The 17,263-nt window shown below is 39.2% G+C and overlaps 1 protein-coding gene across 3 annotated transcripts in view; it reads left to right on the top strand.

Moving 5' to 3' along the window:
- agpat4 (1-acylglycerol-3-phosphate O-acyltransferase 4 (lysophosphatidic acid acyltransferase, delta)) overlaps positions 1–17,263 on the top strand; it is a 114,896-nt gene that overhangs the window by 76,202 nt on the left and 21,431 nt on the right. For 2 of the 3 annotated variants that reach the window (XM_055639433.1, XM_055639434.1), the window contains exons 5-9: positions 5,979–6,132; positions 7,318–7,420; positions 8,540–8,615; positions 9,368–9,566; positions 16,144–17,003. In XM_055639433.1, the coding sequence (XP_055495408.1) occupies positions 5,979–6,132; positions 7,318–7,420; positions 8,540–8,615; positions 9,368–9,566; positions 16,144–16,232 (621 nt within the window). In that variant the 3' untranslated portion in view covers positions 16,233–17,003. Of the gene's footprint in view, positions 1–5,978; positions 6,133–7,317; positions 7,421–8,539; positions 8,616–9,367; positions 9,567–16,143; positions 17,004–17,263 lie in introns of those variants that run through there. The other variant, XM_055639435.1, reaches the window with a different exon arrangement.

Here is a 17,263-nt window from a genome sequence, read left to right on the forward strand (position 1 = left end):
TTTAACTTTTTTTTTGTAATAATAAAGAAAGATAAGAATAAGAACAAGAAATTAGATAGTAAAGGATAGAAAGACGTGAGATATATAGTGTGTGAAGAAAAATAAAAAAGACGAATGAATGAAGAAAGTTGAAGAAAAGAAAATAGGAAAGAGAATAAGACATAAAGAAAAGAAGTAAGGAGATCATTGTTTATAATCTTGACCATCCCTCGCCCAGTCCAGTTAGCTTTTACAATTGTGTTGCACCATATGATTCCAAAAAGACGACAAATGGAGACCAACTCGTTATGAATTGGTCTGATTTGTCCATTAGGAGGAATCGCATTTCCTCAAGATGTGCAGTGTCCAACATGCTTGCAATCCACATTTTAAGCGTTGGTATTGATGTATTTTTCCAAAATTTAAGTATTAATTTTTTTTGCTATTATTAAACCATAATTAAAAAATAAATTTTGAGGTGTGTTCAATTAAAATGTTTTTTATCTCAAAACTTTAAATTTGAAGCATCAAAAGATGTTACAAATGTGCTTTAATGATGGTTCAATTTTTGAGATCTGAATATTTCTCAAGCTTAATTAGATCTCTACTCTAGAGGTAGCCAAACTGAGCTCAATGATGCCCTTTGTAGTCTGAGGATCTGCCAGCACTTCTTATATAGCGTACCCTTAAAGAATGGTTATCTAGCATAACCATGAAGAATGTTAGTCAGTGTCCTCAAGGATGACCAGAACTTTTGATACCCCAGGGAGAAAAAAGGATATCTAAAAAGTGCAGACCATATCACTAGAAACTATCTCCACCCATAATGGGGAGGACTTCATGAGAAAGCTAAGCAATGGAAATTTAAGATTACCATTGATTGCTGTTAATCCTGTTGTTCCTTACTGGCTGCACCAGAGCACTCCTTGTAGTTGCTGCCGCAAAGAAAATTAACTGGCACAGCACAGTTTGCTACTATCTTGCCATGTTTAATTCTAGCTGTTTGGATGTACCTGTCCCACAAAAAAATTACCAAGGTAAAGCACACTTGAAATATATACAAGATGAAACCCATACTTTATACTTCTCACTAATGATGATTCTGGCAGTTCCTGCATTACCGTGCACAGCTGTTAAAATCAGTAGCCTACACTCGCGTCGTATGAGGAGTACTTTGAAGTGTAGTCACAATTTAGAGTTAATCTTCCACAATCAAGCTTTGATACTAAGTGTTCCAAATTTGTTATTTGTAGTAACTAGACCAAATGAAACCAGTTGGGTCTGCTCCCCAATGCAATATTTCACCACTCACCTGGTCCCCCAATGCAACCCGTTCCCCTAACGCAATATTGCACCACTCACGCATACCCCCCAACTGCACAGGTGCGGCTCATTTCTCCTCATCCCCCAGCACTCCCTCCTCTTCACCCTCCCTCTTCAATTAGATAGAACTCTATGGCCTAGTGGAATCAAGGGATATGGGGAGACGGCAGGCACCGGTTATTGATTGTGGACGATCAGCCATGATCACAATGAATGGGGATGAGGATGGAGGTAGGGGAGGAGAGCGGGGAGGGTGAAGTGGGAGATGGGTAGGGGGAAGGGGGTAGAGAGGGGTGGGGGTAGGGGAGGAGGGGGGGGGTGAGAGGGAGGGGGGGGGGAAGGGGAGAGGAGAGTGGAGGGAGAGAGGAGGGGGAGAGATGGAGAAAGGGGAGGGAGAGGAAGGGGGGAGAAAGAGAAGAGAAGGGGGAGTGGGGGAAAGGCACGGGATAGAAGGGAGTGTGAGAGGGGGAGAGATCTTCCATCCCTGTCCCATTGTGATGTCATATGTAAATGAGATCCATTGTGATTGTACATCTGTGAGACGGCACTGACTCGTGCAGCAGTTTGATTTTAGTGGGACCATGTGAAGGTTCCAATCTCACACCCCTGTCCCATTGTGATTGTACATCTGTGAGACGGCACTGACTCATGCAGCAGTTTGATTTTAGTGGGACCATGTGAAGGTTCCAATCTCACACCCCTGTCCCATTGTGATGTCATATATGTTAATGAGATCCATTGTGATTGGACATCTGTGACTCATGCAGCAGTTTGATTTTTTTTTTAATTGATGTTTTGTGAACAATTTTATTCAAAATCTTGGGAAATAATTGACCAAATCTAGAGAGGATTTCTGAAATCGTAAGTTAAATCCCTACCGAAATATGTAAAAATCTCTGTTTTTTGCGTCTGGTTTTCGAGGAGGCGTTTCAAAGGCAAAATGACACACACACACACAGAGTTTTAAAAGTCTACTAGACTAGTGTGCGGGTGGGGGGCGCGGGGCGGCATGCTGCATCACACACACTAACTACCCCCACACACACACTAACCACCCCCCACACACACACACACACACCAAACACCCCCCCCCCCCCCCACACACACACACACACACACACACACACACACTAATCACCCCCCCCCACATACACACTAACCACAACCCCTCCCACACACACACTAACCACCACCCCCAACACACACTAACCACCCCCCTAACAACCACACTAAACATCCCCCAACACACACACACTAAAACCCCCCTCCAACGACCACACTACCCCCCCCCCACACACACACACCCACCCCCCCCCGCACACCCCCACTCCCCCACTCACACCCTCACACACACACACACACACACACACACACTAACCACCTCCCCCCCCCCCCCCCCAACACACACTAACCACCCCCCTTTGATATTATATTAATATTATTCATTGGCTCCCTTTACCCCATCCCCACCCTATCTCGAGGGGCAAAGAGAGTGGGCAGAGAAAGAGTGAGGGAGAGGGGGAGAGAGATGAAGGGAGAGAGGGGGAAGGGAGATGAGGGGAGAGAGTTGCGGTGGAGGGAGGGGGGGAGATGGGATGGAGAAGGGGTGGAGAGGCAGGAAGAGGATGTGGGAGTTGGGGGGTGGGGGGGGGAGAGGGGGGGGAGGAGGAGAGGGAAATGGAGAGGGAGAGGGGGGGGATAAGGATGGGGGGAAGGAGAGACGGATGGGGAAGGGGATGGTAGAGGGGGGAAGGGTGGGTGAGGAGGGTAAGAGGGGTGCGGGAATTGGAAGGGATGGGGAGAGGGGGGAGAGATAGAGGAAGGGGGGAGTGGGCGAAAGGCACGGTGGTGGAAGGGAGGGAGGAAGGGGCAAAGATCTCCCACCCCTGTCCCATTGTGATTGTACATCTGTGAGATGGCACTGTGACTCAAGCAGCAGTTTGATTTTAGTGGGACCACGTGAAGGTTCCAATCTCCCACTCCTGTCCCATTGTGATGTCATATCATATGTAAATGAGATCCATTGTGATTGGACATCTGTGAGGTGGCACTGTGACTGTGCAGCAGTTTGATTTTAAAATGTTTTGATGTTTTGTGAACAATTTTATTCAAAATCATAAGAAATAATTGACCAAATCTAGAGAGGAGTGGATTTCTGAAATCATAAGTCAAATCCCTACCGAAATATGTAAAAATCTCCGCGTTTTTGTGTCTGGTTTTCGAGGAAATGCGTTTCAAAGGCAAAATGATATACACACACACACACCGAGTTTTAAAAGTATATCGATAGATCGGTTCTTTTCCCCTTGATGAAAGCTTTTCTAGTTCTTTTACTGCTTCTTAGTGTCACTCTTTCTGCCTTCATTCCTGCATTGTAAATTATATCTCCACTCCCAAATTTTAATGCCTTTTGATTGATCCACAGAACTCTACTGTCTCATTTTCACCAAAGGCTTCCTCAATGTTTGCTCATATACTTTTCTTTAAACTCAGATGATTTTTCAAAAGTAAATTTTATCATTCTTTAGTTTGGTAATTTTAGCTTTACAGCACCTATGCCCTTGACTCCTACAGTATCTTGTACGCTTCTGTCCTTGCACTGGGTCAATTGTTCTCTTGCAATAAATTGATATTTCCTCACTTCATTTTCAGAACTAACTGATGAAATCTAATGAGCAATGCTGGAAATGTAAAATAAGATTAGTAACCATGGAAATAGACCCCATGGAAGGCAGCACATACAGAGAGGAACCCAGTCAGTTTCATGACCATTAATCTGAATGGGAAAAGCTAGACTTAAAATAGCTTTTAAGTTGCAGAAAAATAGAGGATAGCCAAAGAGAACGAAGAGAAGGTCACGAGAGAATGGATAACAAAAGTGTTGGTGAAGTTGTTTGAATGAAATCTGCAAAGTAGTTTTAGCAAGACACTACCATCCTTGTTAAGCTATTTAAATTGCCAAACTGCATTCAGGGAGTGAGTTGGCTGAACATTCCTTGCCTCTTCTAAGGTTGCAGTTGGGTTGGCCGGAGTGGGTTTCAGACTTTTAATAAGTTAACCTCTGACCAAACCTTAACCTGGCTGTTCATCGTTGTTAACATTTAGACAGTCTTTTATTTAAGCTGGTAGCAGTAGTAGTCGAAATAGCAAGGTTTCTCCAAAGAAGCTTACTTTCTTTAACCTACATTGCTTTTAATGTTTCAGTCAATTTCCAATCTCTCTTGCTGTAACAATTGCATAAGTGTCGCAATTAATCAGATTTCTTCCAAACAGAAAGCTACTATTATCAGAGAAGTGTATTTTATCAATGACTGTACGTCATGAAATATCTGAGCTGTTCTCACGATATGACAATTTATTAACAATAACAATTTTAGTAATCTACATCAAACAAAGAAGTTACATCCAAGGAGCTGATGCAATCCTATAGTTGCTCTTTTTTTCTTCTAATGATACTTTTATAAATATAGAAGTAGGCCATTCAGGTCTTTGAGCCTGTTCTGCCATTCAGTACGATTATTTAGTTTTAATTGCTTTTATCATTGTTACATACTAAGATGCAGAAAAACGTTATTTTGTGTGTTATCAAGGCAAATCATTGCCATACATGAGTGCATCAGGAAGTACAATAGAAAAAACAAAGTGAAGAAAATAGTGTTACAACTGCAGATAAAGTGCAGTTCAAAATAGTACAATTACTCCAAGGTAGATTGGAAGGTAAGAAAACTAATTTTGTTCCTGTAAATTCCCAAGATCTCTTCCAGCATTTTGCATCAAATTTATCTCTTGCTATTTCTCTCCTTTTGTCTCATTTTCATCTCTGACAATTGTCAACCCATCTGCCACTTAACCCCCCATTGCCCACATCCACCTATCATTTGGCAGATCTTATCCTGCCCCCACCTCCCTTCTAGCTTCCCCCCCCCCCCCACTCCAAACAGTCTGAAGAAGGGTCCCGGCCCAAAACGTCACTTATCCATGTTCTCCAGAGATGCCGCCTGACCTGCTGAATTACTTCAGGACGCTGTGTTTTTTTATCTCTGACAATCTACTGCCAATTTAATGAAAAGAGCTCCCGTTAATGAAAGTAAAGCTCGGGTGGTTCGCATTTCCACAGACCTTCTCTCATCTAAATAGGATTCAATTGCAGAAATTAGAGATTGGTAGTCATCCTTTATTGTTAAACTGGTACCTAGACCTTGGTGCCTATAAAAATTACTTGACCCTGATGTTGCCACTGAAACACAACTCAAGCTTAATTTTGTGTAGGAAAGAACTGCAGATGCTAGTTTAAACTGAAGATAGATACAAAAAGCTGGAGTAACTCAGCGGGTCAGGCAGCATCTCTGGAGAAAAGGAATAGGTGATGGTTCGGGTCAAGACCTGAAGAAAGGTCGAGAGTCTGAAGAAAGGTTTCGACGCGAAACATTACCTATTCCTTTTCTCCAGAGATGCTGCTTGACCTGCTGAGTTACTCCAGCTTTTTGTGTCGAATTTGGAGTTAGATTGTTTGCAGCAAGGTACAAATGGAATATCTGATATGACATTACTTTTATGGCAATGAGATTATGGTGTCTATAATAATGAATGACAAGGATTTATGGTTATTATATTGATTTCAGCTTTTACTGACTCTATTATCCCTTGTCCGTTCTATTACCTTCCCTGATTTGCAGTTTCTGATTCACTGTGAAGGAACACGCTTTACGGAGAAGAAACATCAGATTAGCATGCAGGTGGCAGAATCCAAAGGTTTGCCCAAGCTAAAGTACCATCTCCTCCCTCGAACAAGAGGCTTTGCGCTCACTGTTCAATGCCTGAGAGGTGTAGGTAAGGGTGCTCTACACATCTGCTGGTTTACAGGGGCAAGATTTTGTGTTTATCAAAGTCAATGGTTAATTTTCAGGCAATCCCAATAATAAACATTTCACTGCCAGATAGTGTTTACAGTGGTATGCAACTGCTAAGATGATAGAAGGCAAAGTAGATGCACCAAAGCATTTTCCTGTCCGCAGTTCCTGTTTCCCAACAGGGCTTAAGAAATGAGGTAGAACCGCCTTGTTGTCCTGTTAATGCTGAATTATTGATGGTTCCTCAGAGTGATCTTTCATTCTTTGTCCTAAACTGAAGTACTATCCCCTTGCGTAGGTGGGTGTAATGGCATTACGTTTGAAAAGTAGCTGGGGTACTTGATGTCCTGGCCAGAACTTGCATCTCGGTAAACAGATTACCTTGTGATATCACTTTAATGTAAACTGTAAATCTGTAACTTTGGGATGTTATAAAATGAATATTAAATAAATGCAAGTTCTGTATTGATAAGAAACAATCCACTCAAGAGAAATATGAGGCAATCTATGCATAAATGAAATTCAAGCTCTTTTCCATCACCATGTCGCCATTGCTTTAATCTATGCTAACATGTAACTGTGGTTAATTTCCATGTATTTTCACTGTCAAGTTCATTTTACTGGAAGGTTTGGTATTGGTTCATTGTCACATGTACAGAGATATACAGTATAGAACTGTCCAGGCAAATCATACCATCCAAGAGTACATTGGGTTGCACAGGAGAAATAAAAAGTCCAGAATATAGTGCTACAACTCGAGAGATGAAGATTTTATTTTTTAAGTACAAGGGCCACAATGAGTTTTTTTTTTTAGAAAATTAAGAATTCATCTCTGGCAAATGGAATGTCCATTCAAGAGTCTGATAACAGTGGGGGTAGAAGCTTTATTTACATCTGCTGAAATTGTATAGTATCACAAAAATAATTTTTGTAACAAATCTGTAAAGTAAGTCCCAAACATACAATATTTATAATTTGGTATATATCGACAAGACTATAAATCAGCAGTGAAATATGTCAGCCATTTGATTTTGTGAATGGATTGTGTTGAGCTTAACCTGTTATAATTCTGTTATTGTTAATGTTACTTGGATATTCTACAATTATAGAATTAATTTAATATGCTATAAATTGCTATGTTTTCACCTGTAGTTGTTTCCTCTAGTCCCAGTTGTGTATGATGCTACACTCAATTTCAGAAATGGTGAAAATCCAACCTTACTGGGAACTTTACATGGAAAAAAGTACCATGCAGATCTACATGTTCGGTAAGATGCCAGGATGTGTGTGCATGCGCACTCTACTATTTTAATAGGGGAGTAGGGTATAGATGGAAAGAGGGTTGGGATACAATGGATATGGGCTACAGTATAGAAATTAAGAGTACATTTGGAAATAATTTTCAAGTCCCATTCACTTAAATTCAGACTTAATTCCAGTCAGGCAAAGAGGCCTGTAAGTACTGCATCTGGGAAATGTGGAGGAAAATGGAGTGCTCCTAAATGTGCTGGTGATGAAGGGGTTAGTGATTGATAAACGGGAGAATAACAAAAGATTGAAAAAATTGAACTGAATGTAACAGGAGGCCCTTAAGAGATCTGGTGGAAGTGAGATGATTCCTGGGTGTGTCGAGCAAATCACTAGATAGGGAGGGGTTGTTCGAAGAAGATTGTGGGGATGGAGTATGGTTTTGAGGAGATCAGGAGGGGTGGGGCAATGGTATGTTGGTATAAAAGCCTTATTTGAGTAGACCAGAGATATGATAGAGATCTCACAGGCTTTGAGAAGATGTGCAGTTCTTCTGATAAGAAGACTGATCTTATCTGCCAGTTTAATGGTCATAGAGGATAGGACACTACACGCCAAAGATAAACAGGAGTTACTGGTGTACTGAACAACGTCTACTCTTTACTTAACTCCTACAAACCAGATAATTTGACAATTATTATTTAACAGTTCGTGGGACCGTGCCTTTGCCAAACATTTTCCATATTACCCAGTGATGGGTTCAAATTAATTTAAATGTATTTAAATCATTGTTAAATGTTGCAAAGTTGGAGTGCTATGATCTGTTGTCTTTTTTTTTCTTCTAATTTTACTGAAAATCCTAATGTTGGAAAGATTTTTGTTTTTTCCGTTCAAAAAGGAAACCAAAACCAAAAACCAAAGAGAGACACAAAACGCTGGAGTAACTCAGTACGTCAGAACCCAAAACATCACATATCCATTTTCTCCAGAGATGCTCCCTGACCCACTGAGTTACAAAAATTGATTTTTTTTTAATTAAAAAAAAATAAACATTTTGTGTCTCTCTTCTATCTAAGTTGCCTTTCGGATTAATATGGAAAGCATCTGGAAACCTATTGACATTTATTTTGGATCTGCAGGCGGATCCCAATGGAAGAGATACCTGAAGATGAAATGGAATGTGCTAACTGGCTCCATAAACTCTACCAAGAAAAGGCAAGGTTATCTCATTGTGGCGAAGATATATTCTGTGGACAAACATTTATGGTTTTATTTGTACCAGTTCTTGTGAACTCTTAGTAAAACTAACCTGTGTCTATATAAAAAACAAATGATAACTTGGCTTTACAACAATTTAAGAAACTACAAGTAATTCTGAATTGCTTTTGAGTTGTTTGCCCACACTACAACAGTATGCACAGGTTGCAGATTGATGTCCAGTTCTTGATGGTACGAGATGTGGAATGGGTCAGTGAGTCTGACATTGCCAAATGGTGTATCTAATTAGAAAAGTTTGGACAAATCTGAACATGCATTACACATCAGTTTGTAAACCAGTAATTTGCAGCAGCCACCATATCCATCACAATGGTCTCAAACATTCATTCATATTTATCAGGCTGCCATTAATCATGCCGTCATAAGCTGGGGAGGACTTGTAGTCTTTCACTTATTTTGAGGTGGGATTTCAATAAGAATGTAGTTACCATCTGCTTCACACTTGTTCCTTAATGAGGTCATCAAAGAAAATTGCTCCATTAACAACTTCCTGTTGTGAGGCAATTTTCCATTTTATCTCCGAGTTACCCATCATCCAGTAAGTTGCAGCTCTCAAAATATGAAATCTTTCAGGTTACAAAAATGACCATAATTACCTTGGAGACATTATAGAAATAGCATGAGCAGAGTTTTACACAGATATGTGTTTTTCACTAAAGGAGTACCATTCCTATTTCTTATTTTATCAGGATCATCTGCAGGATGAATATTTCAAAAAAGGCACTTTCCCAGGCACTCCAATCAAACCACCAACACGACCGTGGGTCCTTGTTAATTGGCTGTTTTGGTCTGCATTGCTGCTGTTCCCTTTATTTAAGCTGGTTGCGAACTTGATCATCAGTGGATCTTCCCTGACCCTAATTACTTTTTCCCTAATCATCATTGTGGGTAAGTCATGAATGACAGTTTCAAGTTTCTGTTCCAACCTGGATTGTGCTCAGCATTCGTTAAAAATGAACAGGCTGTTTCTGAATACCTAAAACAAAATTAACTTAATTTCCTTCAGGTTGTGGTTGCACAATGTAAACTGTTTTACTTTTAATCTGTTCAAATGCACACCTGCTTTATTTTTCCTATATTTGATAGCAATTTATATGTCAGAGTCTGAGCTAGATTCTGTCACAGAATCTGGGACTAAACATTTAAGAAATCTTTGCATACAGATATTTGATTATAACCTATGCATGTGTAATCTTGTAGGACTGGCATTGAGGTTGGAGGGTGATGGGCCTCAATCCTATTTAATAGCACCCTTTATTTATTTACCACTGTGATTTTACCACTCTGCGTATGGTTGAATCATGTCTGATCTGAAATGATGCATCAGTGGGCAAATATAATTTTGGAAGGAGATGAACTTTTCTGATTTAAAATACTATCTACGCTTAAGTTAACTGATTTCAGCTTGGCAATGCTGAACCTTAGAAACAAGGAATTGCAAATGCTGGTTTACAAAAATGACACAAAGTGCTGGAGTAACTTAGCAGGTCAGGCAGCATCTCTGGATAACATGCATATGGGACTTTTTGAGCCTGGACTCCTTGTCAGACTGAGGGGAGAAAATAAAGTGAGACAAAGCCTGACAGGTAATGGGTTGGTAGGTGAGGAGGGTTTTTTGATCGGCAAATGGTTGGCCAAAGGCCAGAGATGAAAAGACAGAAAGTGTGGGACCAAAGGATTGAAGAATTGTGAATTGTGTAGGTAGAGGAAGGAGTTGTGTTCAGTCTAGATTTGAGTAGGAGACAGAAATTTCATTTGTCAGTAGCTAAGGAAAGAAAATAGTGTAGGAGTAAAGAGTGTAGTTTCTGGCAGAAGCAGTGGTCTTCTGAGAGGGGTGGGGTGTCATTTGCAGAGAATAACAGGTAAAGGTAGACTTATTAAAAGATTGGTTCATTGTTTAGTGGACGGTGAGTGAGAAATTAGATGGGCCTGAAGAAATGGAGCACTTTGAGTTCAGAGCTAATTGAATGTTGAAATGCTGGGTTTTGTTGTTAGGAAGCTGACGGGGTGATATGTGGAAATTTGGCTGTTGGCTGCTAGCACTGAATGCAAAAATGTTTCCCTCTGTTAAAATCAGTGTATGCAGAGGTGAGTCTGACTGGCAGTTGCTTGTGCATCTACATGCAAGCAAAGTCAGATATATCCCTCATAACCTGTTGGTTAGGATAGCAAGGGGAATAAAAATGTTGAAGGAGATAAGATTTCCAAATATGTTAGTTTATAAATCAGAACAATTTTGTTAGGGGAATCCACTTTAATCAGAATGATAATTTGTGTTAAATAAACAAAATGAAAATGAAAATGTACTTAGCCTGGAAAGTACAAAGACAATGTGTAGGAAGGAGCTGCAGATGCTGGTTTAAACCAAATATGGACACAAAATGTCCGGCAGCATCTCGAGAGAAACAATGGGTGACATTTCGGGTTGAGACCCTTCGTCAGACTAGAGTCAGGAAAGCTCACCCATCCCTTCTCTCCAGAGATGCTGCCTGTCCTGCTGAGTTACTCTAGCATTTTGTATTTATTTTAAGTACAAAAACAAAATTGTATTTAAAAAAAAAAAAAATAAATAAATCCTAAATTATTTCTATTTGATTAAGATCAGGACATTTGAGTAAAAAGATTTTGGTTCTGAAAACTATTTGGGAGATTAGCTATATTTAAAAATTCATGCCATGTTGGCTCTGATTTAAATCTTGAAGGTCTCGGAGTTAGAAGTCAAAGGTTTAGGAAAATTGTCAATTGGAAACAATATGCATAATTAACTATGCATAGCATGAAAATTACATTTTCTTTTTCTCAGTGGGGCTTGATTTAATTTGTTCCAAAATAAATCTCTGCATTGACTTTACTCGAGCTACTTCTTCCTTTTCCAATTTCTTGCCAATCTCTTCTCTTTGCTCGATTACATTCCCAAGGGAATGGCTGACTTGTACACCTGTCCTTTGAGCCTCAATGATTCTGGCAAATTCTTTGGCAGGAAGCCAGTGATGGATCACAACTGAATCCAATGCATCCTAAATGATTCAGTTTCACTCGTGCAGATTTAATGCAGGATTCCTGCTTTGAAACTGGTTAGGAATTCAAGATCCAATTATTTCTATTTTTAGTTGGCGGTAATTGGTGTTCCTGCCCTATTCCTAATTGATATCAGTTGATAATTAAGCCCAGGGATTGGGCTCAATTAATAACTAATAACTAATGACTGATATAATTGATAATTACTGAATAATTAATAACTGATAACTAATAATTGAGCCCAGGGATTGTACAAAATCTGAGCCATCAGGAAAGCAAAGACCTAATGTATTGCAATGACTAATCCTATAATAGGACCTTCAATTTCATTATAGCAGATGCATTTACATTTTGCAGCATTATTTCCTGATTAACAATTTAAAAGCAGATGAGCATGTGATTACTGGGAACAATTTGCATCTTTTTAGCTGTAGTATAAGATTGCCTAAATGTGTTATTTCGTAAGATTTTTGTCTCTCTATATGCGGGTGTACTCTTTTAGGTTCATGACTATGCAGGTACACTCTTATGTTGGTGATAAATTGCATTTCTCTCTTTGAAAAGCATGTGTGTGGTGCATGTATTGTTGGAAAGAGTTGTATTGTCCCCATGGTTTTATCAATCGATGTGGAAAAGACACAACTTGTGAGTTCAGTGTGCTGCACTAAAGGTGGTGCATGATATTGCCAGCTTTTGGATGCTATCCTTCGGCCAATGTTGCTTTTACCTTTTTTTCCCAAGTTTGTAAAGTTTATCTTGTCTGAACTTATGCAGTCACCAACGTGATGGAAGCTGAGGTTTGTAAGGAAAATGATCTTTATATCTTAATACATTCATGAGCATAAAATATTTGCGTGTGTGCCACTAACCACCTCAACATATTGTTTTTGGTTTAGATTATCTCCACTTGTCTATTTGCAACCTAAAATGTACAATATCTTTATCCTGTGCAAACATGTGTTCAGGTCTAATGTGGAATTATTTTACTTGTGTCATAGTTAGCATACTATTAAAGTATGCATATCTGTGTACTAATGTGATGCAAATTCTGTAAACATGGTCTACAGACTGAAATACCATCTTTCTCTGATTACCATGTTGAAGGTTACTAACGTAGAACATGAAAAGTACAACACAGGAGCAGGCCCTTTGGCCCACAGTGTATATGCTGAACATGATGCCAAGATAGTCACAAAATGCTGGAGTAACTCAGCGGGACAGACGCACAATGCTGGAGTAACTCAGCAGGAAACGCCTCTCTGCACATGATCTATATATCTCCACTCCTAGCATATTTGCTTGCCTAGCCAAAAGCTGCCCTGTAGTTCGTCATTCGTATGTGAGGATTGGTGGTAAGGTTAGGAATCATTTTTCATTTCAATTGAGAGACTTGTTTGACAATTGCAGAGTACGGGTCTGAAACCAGAAGCGTGTACAGTCAAAACCAGATGAGAACGACAGGCTTCTGAACAAGTTATGATTTTATGACAGCTGATGGTTCAAGGGGCAGCATTGTTAATAATAGCTGTTTACTGCATAATAATTATTTAATTATATCGATTTAAATTTGCATTTGTCTCTAGATCAAGAGTCCAAATGCCCGATTGCATGTTTAACTCCTAGATTTAAAAGTTTTGCGTTGAAACAAAACCTAGTTCTTTACAATTCTCCTTCCACCCTGCCCTATTTCATGTTTCTGAAAGATAAACACAAATAGACAATTGAATCCCTTAATTTTGTAATAATGTTTATTTTCACAGCATTTAAAATAATTAAAAACTTTAAACAAATGTATTTTTATTGCAAATGTAACTTGCCTTGTTCTTCCTTTCTCGCCTGCAATTCTATAATCCATATTTAAATGAATGGCCCGCACCGAACCCAACAACTCAAAGTCTGAGTGCAGGATCTCTCGAATAAAACCTGGGGTCAAGATCCTTCTCTGTCAATGCAATATTGGAAAACCCAGTGAAATTTGGCCCTTTAAAAACTCACTAAAAATAGCTTGTGAGGAATTTTGCATCTTTTGAACTTGGTTTATTATATTTTGTATCCAAATGTGGGAAAAGATTTTGGTGCCATTCCTACCCATACCCACAATAGCATTGTGGAAACTTGATTGTAAAAATTGTACTGAAATGCATTTGGAAATATTACTTGTTTTAATCGCAATAATTTTTTTCAATTCTTGTTTTGAAAAGGAAAATTATTTTTCTAATTATTCTTTCAAATTATCATGATTGTTGGAACTTCTATTTTTCTCTGTGGGTCATTTTTCTCATTCATCTAGCCATACTGTTATATCTTTAAAAAAACAAGCAGCGGGACAGACGCATCCGAGGACAGCTTGCTGCAGGAAGGGCACTGTGCTCCTTGCCTAATTGACTCAGTTTTTTATGCTTCACTGCAAGGAAAGCGACATATCAGGCAGCATCTGTGGAGGGAATGACAATTGGCCTCAGGAAGGGTCCCGACCCAAAATGTCATCTGTCCGTCCATTCATTCCCCCCACAGATGCTGCCTGACCTGATGAGTTCCTCCAGCACTTTGCGTTTAACCATTTAGTGTTGTTTTCTGCTTATTAAATACATTTGTATCCAAAACCACATACATTAGAATATTTTAATATGATATAATTTCTGAATATTTGAAATGTGGAAAAGAGTATATTGTTGGAAGACTAGTCAGTGTCGAGAACAGCAATCTGAAGGGTATCTTAAGGTGATGCTCTGGCACTCAGATGGGCAGAGGAAAAGGTTAGGCCTTTCAGTTCTTTATGATGTGGTATGTCATGTTTAAGTAAATATTTTAATAGAACATAGTTGGGGATAAATTTAATTTGTACTATTTTATAGTTATAAACGCAGATCACTAATCAACGATTTGCAGTTATGAGTTATATTAAAGTTAGCTTGCAGTATTATTCCAGTAGTGAATATTGCTATTAGGTAATATCTTCCAAGTTGTATCAAATTTCAGTAATAAGCAACAGAAAAGTGGCCCCTTTGCTAAATTAGTCCATGCTGGGTTTATGTATGAACCGTCTCATCCTTTACACATTAACCATAATCTTTGTTCCTCAATGCTTTTCTACTTGGCTTTTATATGCATTGTATTTGCATCCTGAAGTTGAGTATCCCATTATTACTGCACCCTTTAGATTTTAAAAATACAGAGTGGAAACATACCCTTCGGCCCACCATGTCCATTCCGATCAGTGATCACCCCATACATTCGCATTATCCTACACACTAGGGACCAATTAAAATTTACAGAAGCCAATTAACCTACAAACCTGTGCATCTTTGGATTGTGGGAGGAAACTGGAGCACCCAGAGAAACCCCTTGTGGTCACGGGGAGAGCGTATAAACTCTGTATAGACAGCATCTATAGGCAGGATTGAACCTGGGCCTCTGAAGTTGTTGGGCAGCAACTATACCGCTGCGTCACTGTGCCACCCTTAGTTACCAAGAAATTCACAAGCAATATTTACTATCTTGTCTTGATGGGATTGCCTCCTCTCAGATGGTGATGCTCCTTGTGTACTCAAAAGCCATCAGAATTTTAGACCTCCATTAATTCTCTCAGCCATTCCAAAAGAACCTCAGAACTAATCTTTCCTGATAATTGCAACCTTTTCATTTCTGTTATCCTTTGAGTGATGTTCATCCTTCCTAATATCTTTCTCAAATGGAGCAACTAGAAAACCAAACATAGTACTTCAAGTATGACCTAACCAAGATCCAAGATAGCTTATCTCCATTTTTATTGAAGGCTTTATTAAGGTGTGTTGCTATTTTTGATCATTTATCTTTGTGCATTCCCAGATTTCTTCTACCATTTAGATTCTTATTTTGCAAGAATTACTTACCACTATTTATTACTCCACTTGAACACATTAGCAAATTAATTTCCGGCTGTTTGGTTATTAGTTTTATTGCGACATTGCTGTCCTCCTCCATGCTAACTACCCTGTTCCCCTCCAGATCTGGAGTTATGTGCAAATCTGGAAATCTTATTTCCAAAGTCGTTGATATAAATCATGAAAAAGCTTGCCTTGTTTGGCCCACGTTTTATTTCCTGACACTTTGTGTAAGGTGCACCTTATCCTCAGTTCTGCTCTTGTCCTGCAGCTGCCAAATTATTTATCTTCAGTCTGAAGAAGGGTTGCGACCTGAAACTTCACCTGTTCCTTTTCTCCAGAGATGCTGCCTGACCCGATGAGTTACTCCAGCACTTTGTGTCTATAAACCATTTATACTGCTTTCTGACCTAACTCCATATGAATGTTTGCTGGTCGTGAAGGTCGATTGACTGAAGACATGCTTTATCCAAAGCTAAACTAACAAAGATTGCAAAACAAGGGGTTCTCAATTTGATTTCTTCCAATAGCACCATGTTGATGTATCTGCTTTGTATTAAAAGTGCTACGTCTTTGTTTTCCAGCCTCTGTTGGTATGCGATGGATGATCGGAATGACAGAAATACAAAAGGGCTCCAGCTATGGTAACAATGAAATGAAGCAAAATAATTAATTTCCATGGAGACTGGTAGTACTTCAAAATGGAGCTAAAATATATTTTTTGAAGAGAACTTGCAGCAGATGCTCGGGTTGGAGGACGATGCATCTAAATTACTGTGCTTCTTTTGTGAGCAGATCACTGTATGGAACGGTATCTTAATCTGCGTAAAAAGGATAAGATGAATTTTATATCCTTTATGATGTATGTGATGCATGAAACCATCGACACAGTAATGAGACATGGTGAAATTGGATGTTGTTGGAGAATGCCACACTAATAGTGCTACTAAAAGATCTGACGTATTGAGGCTTTTGATATTATGACATTTCAATCTAAATGGAAATTACCTTTTTTCAAAAAAGTGGTGTAACTGAAGAATTCAGTCTTTTTCTAATAACATAAAAATGTGCTTCTAACTTATTTAAATGCATTTGTATTTTACTGAATTTGAGCCATCGTTTAGTGTTACAGAATGCATCTTTTATCACCATAGTTGCTAAAATATTTGAGATACTGATCCATCCTTGCCAGAAAAGAAATAGATTCTGACTGGCTTAATGCTGCTGCAGGTTGTTGTCACAAAATGAGTGAACATTAATTGGCTTAGAACCTTTGAATTGTGCAACATTTAGATGTGGACGGAGATGGTTTTCCCCACTTGGTCTGTGTGGGTCAAGGAAGAGCTACCGAGAATAAGCCCACCTCCAGCAGTGTGTCCAGAGCTGTACAGACTTGTCCATGCCGACCATGTAACGGAATAATTTACACTAGATGCGAGTGACTATCAAACTGTAGCTACTTTATTAGCAATAACTTGTCAGACAAGGAGAACAGCAAGAGACTGCTCTCCTTGTCTGACAAGTTATTGGTAATAAAGTAGCTACAGTTTGATAGTCACTCACGCCTGGTGTAAATTATTCCAACAGTTTTGGAGGTTCCATCAAGGTGTTTAAAATTATTATAGATGGTAGTGTTTATGCAACTTTCTACAGTTCCCCAATAGCATTCCAATGAACTCTGGGGGTTTTCATAAAAGGGGCTAG

This window comes from Leucoraja erinacea, chromosome 8 (assembly GCF_028641065.1).
Source record: "Leucoraja erinacea ecotype New England chromosome 8, Leri_hhj_1, whole genome shotgun sequence".
Classification (NCBI taxonomy): Eukaryota; Metazoa; Chordata; class Chondrichthyes; order Rajiformes; family Rajidae; genus Leucoraja; species Leucoraja erinaceus.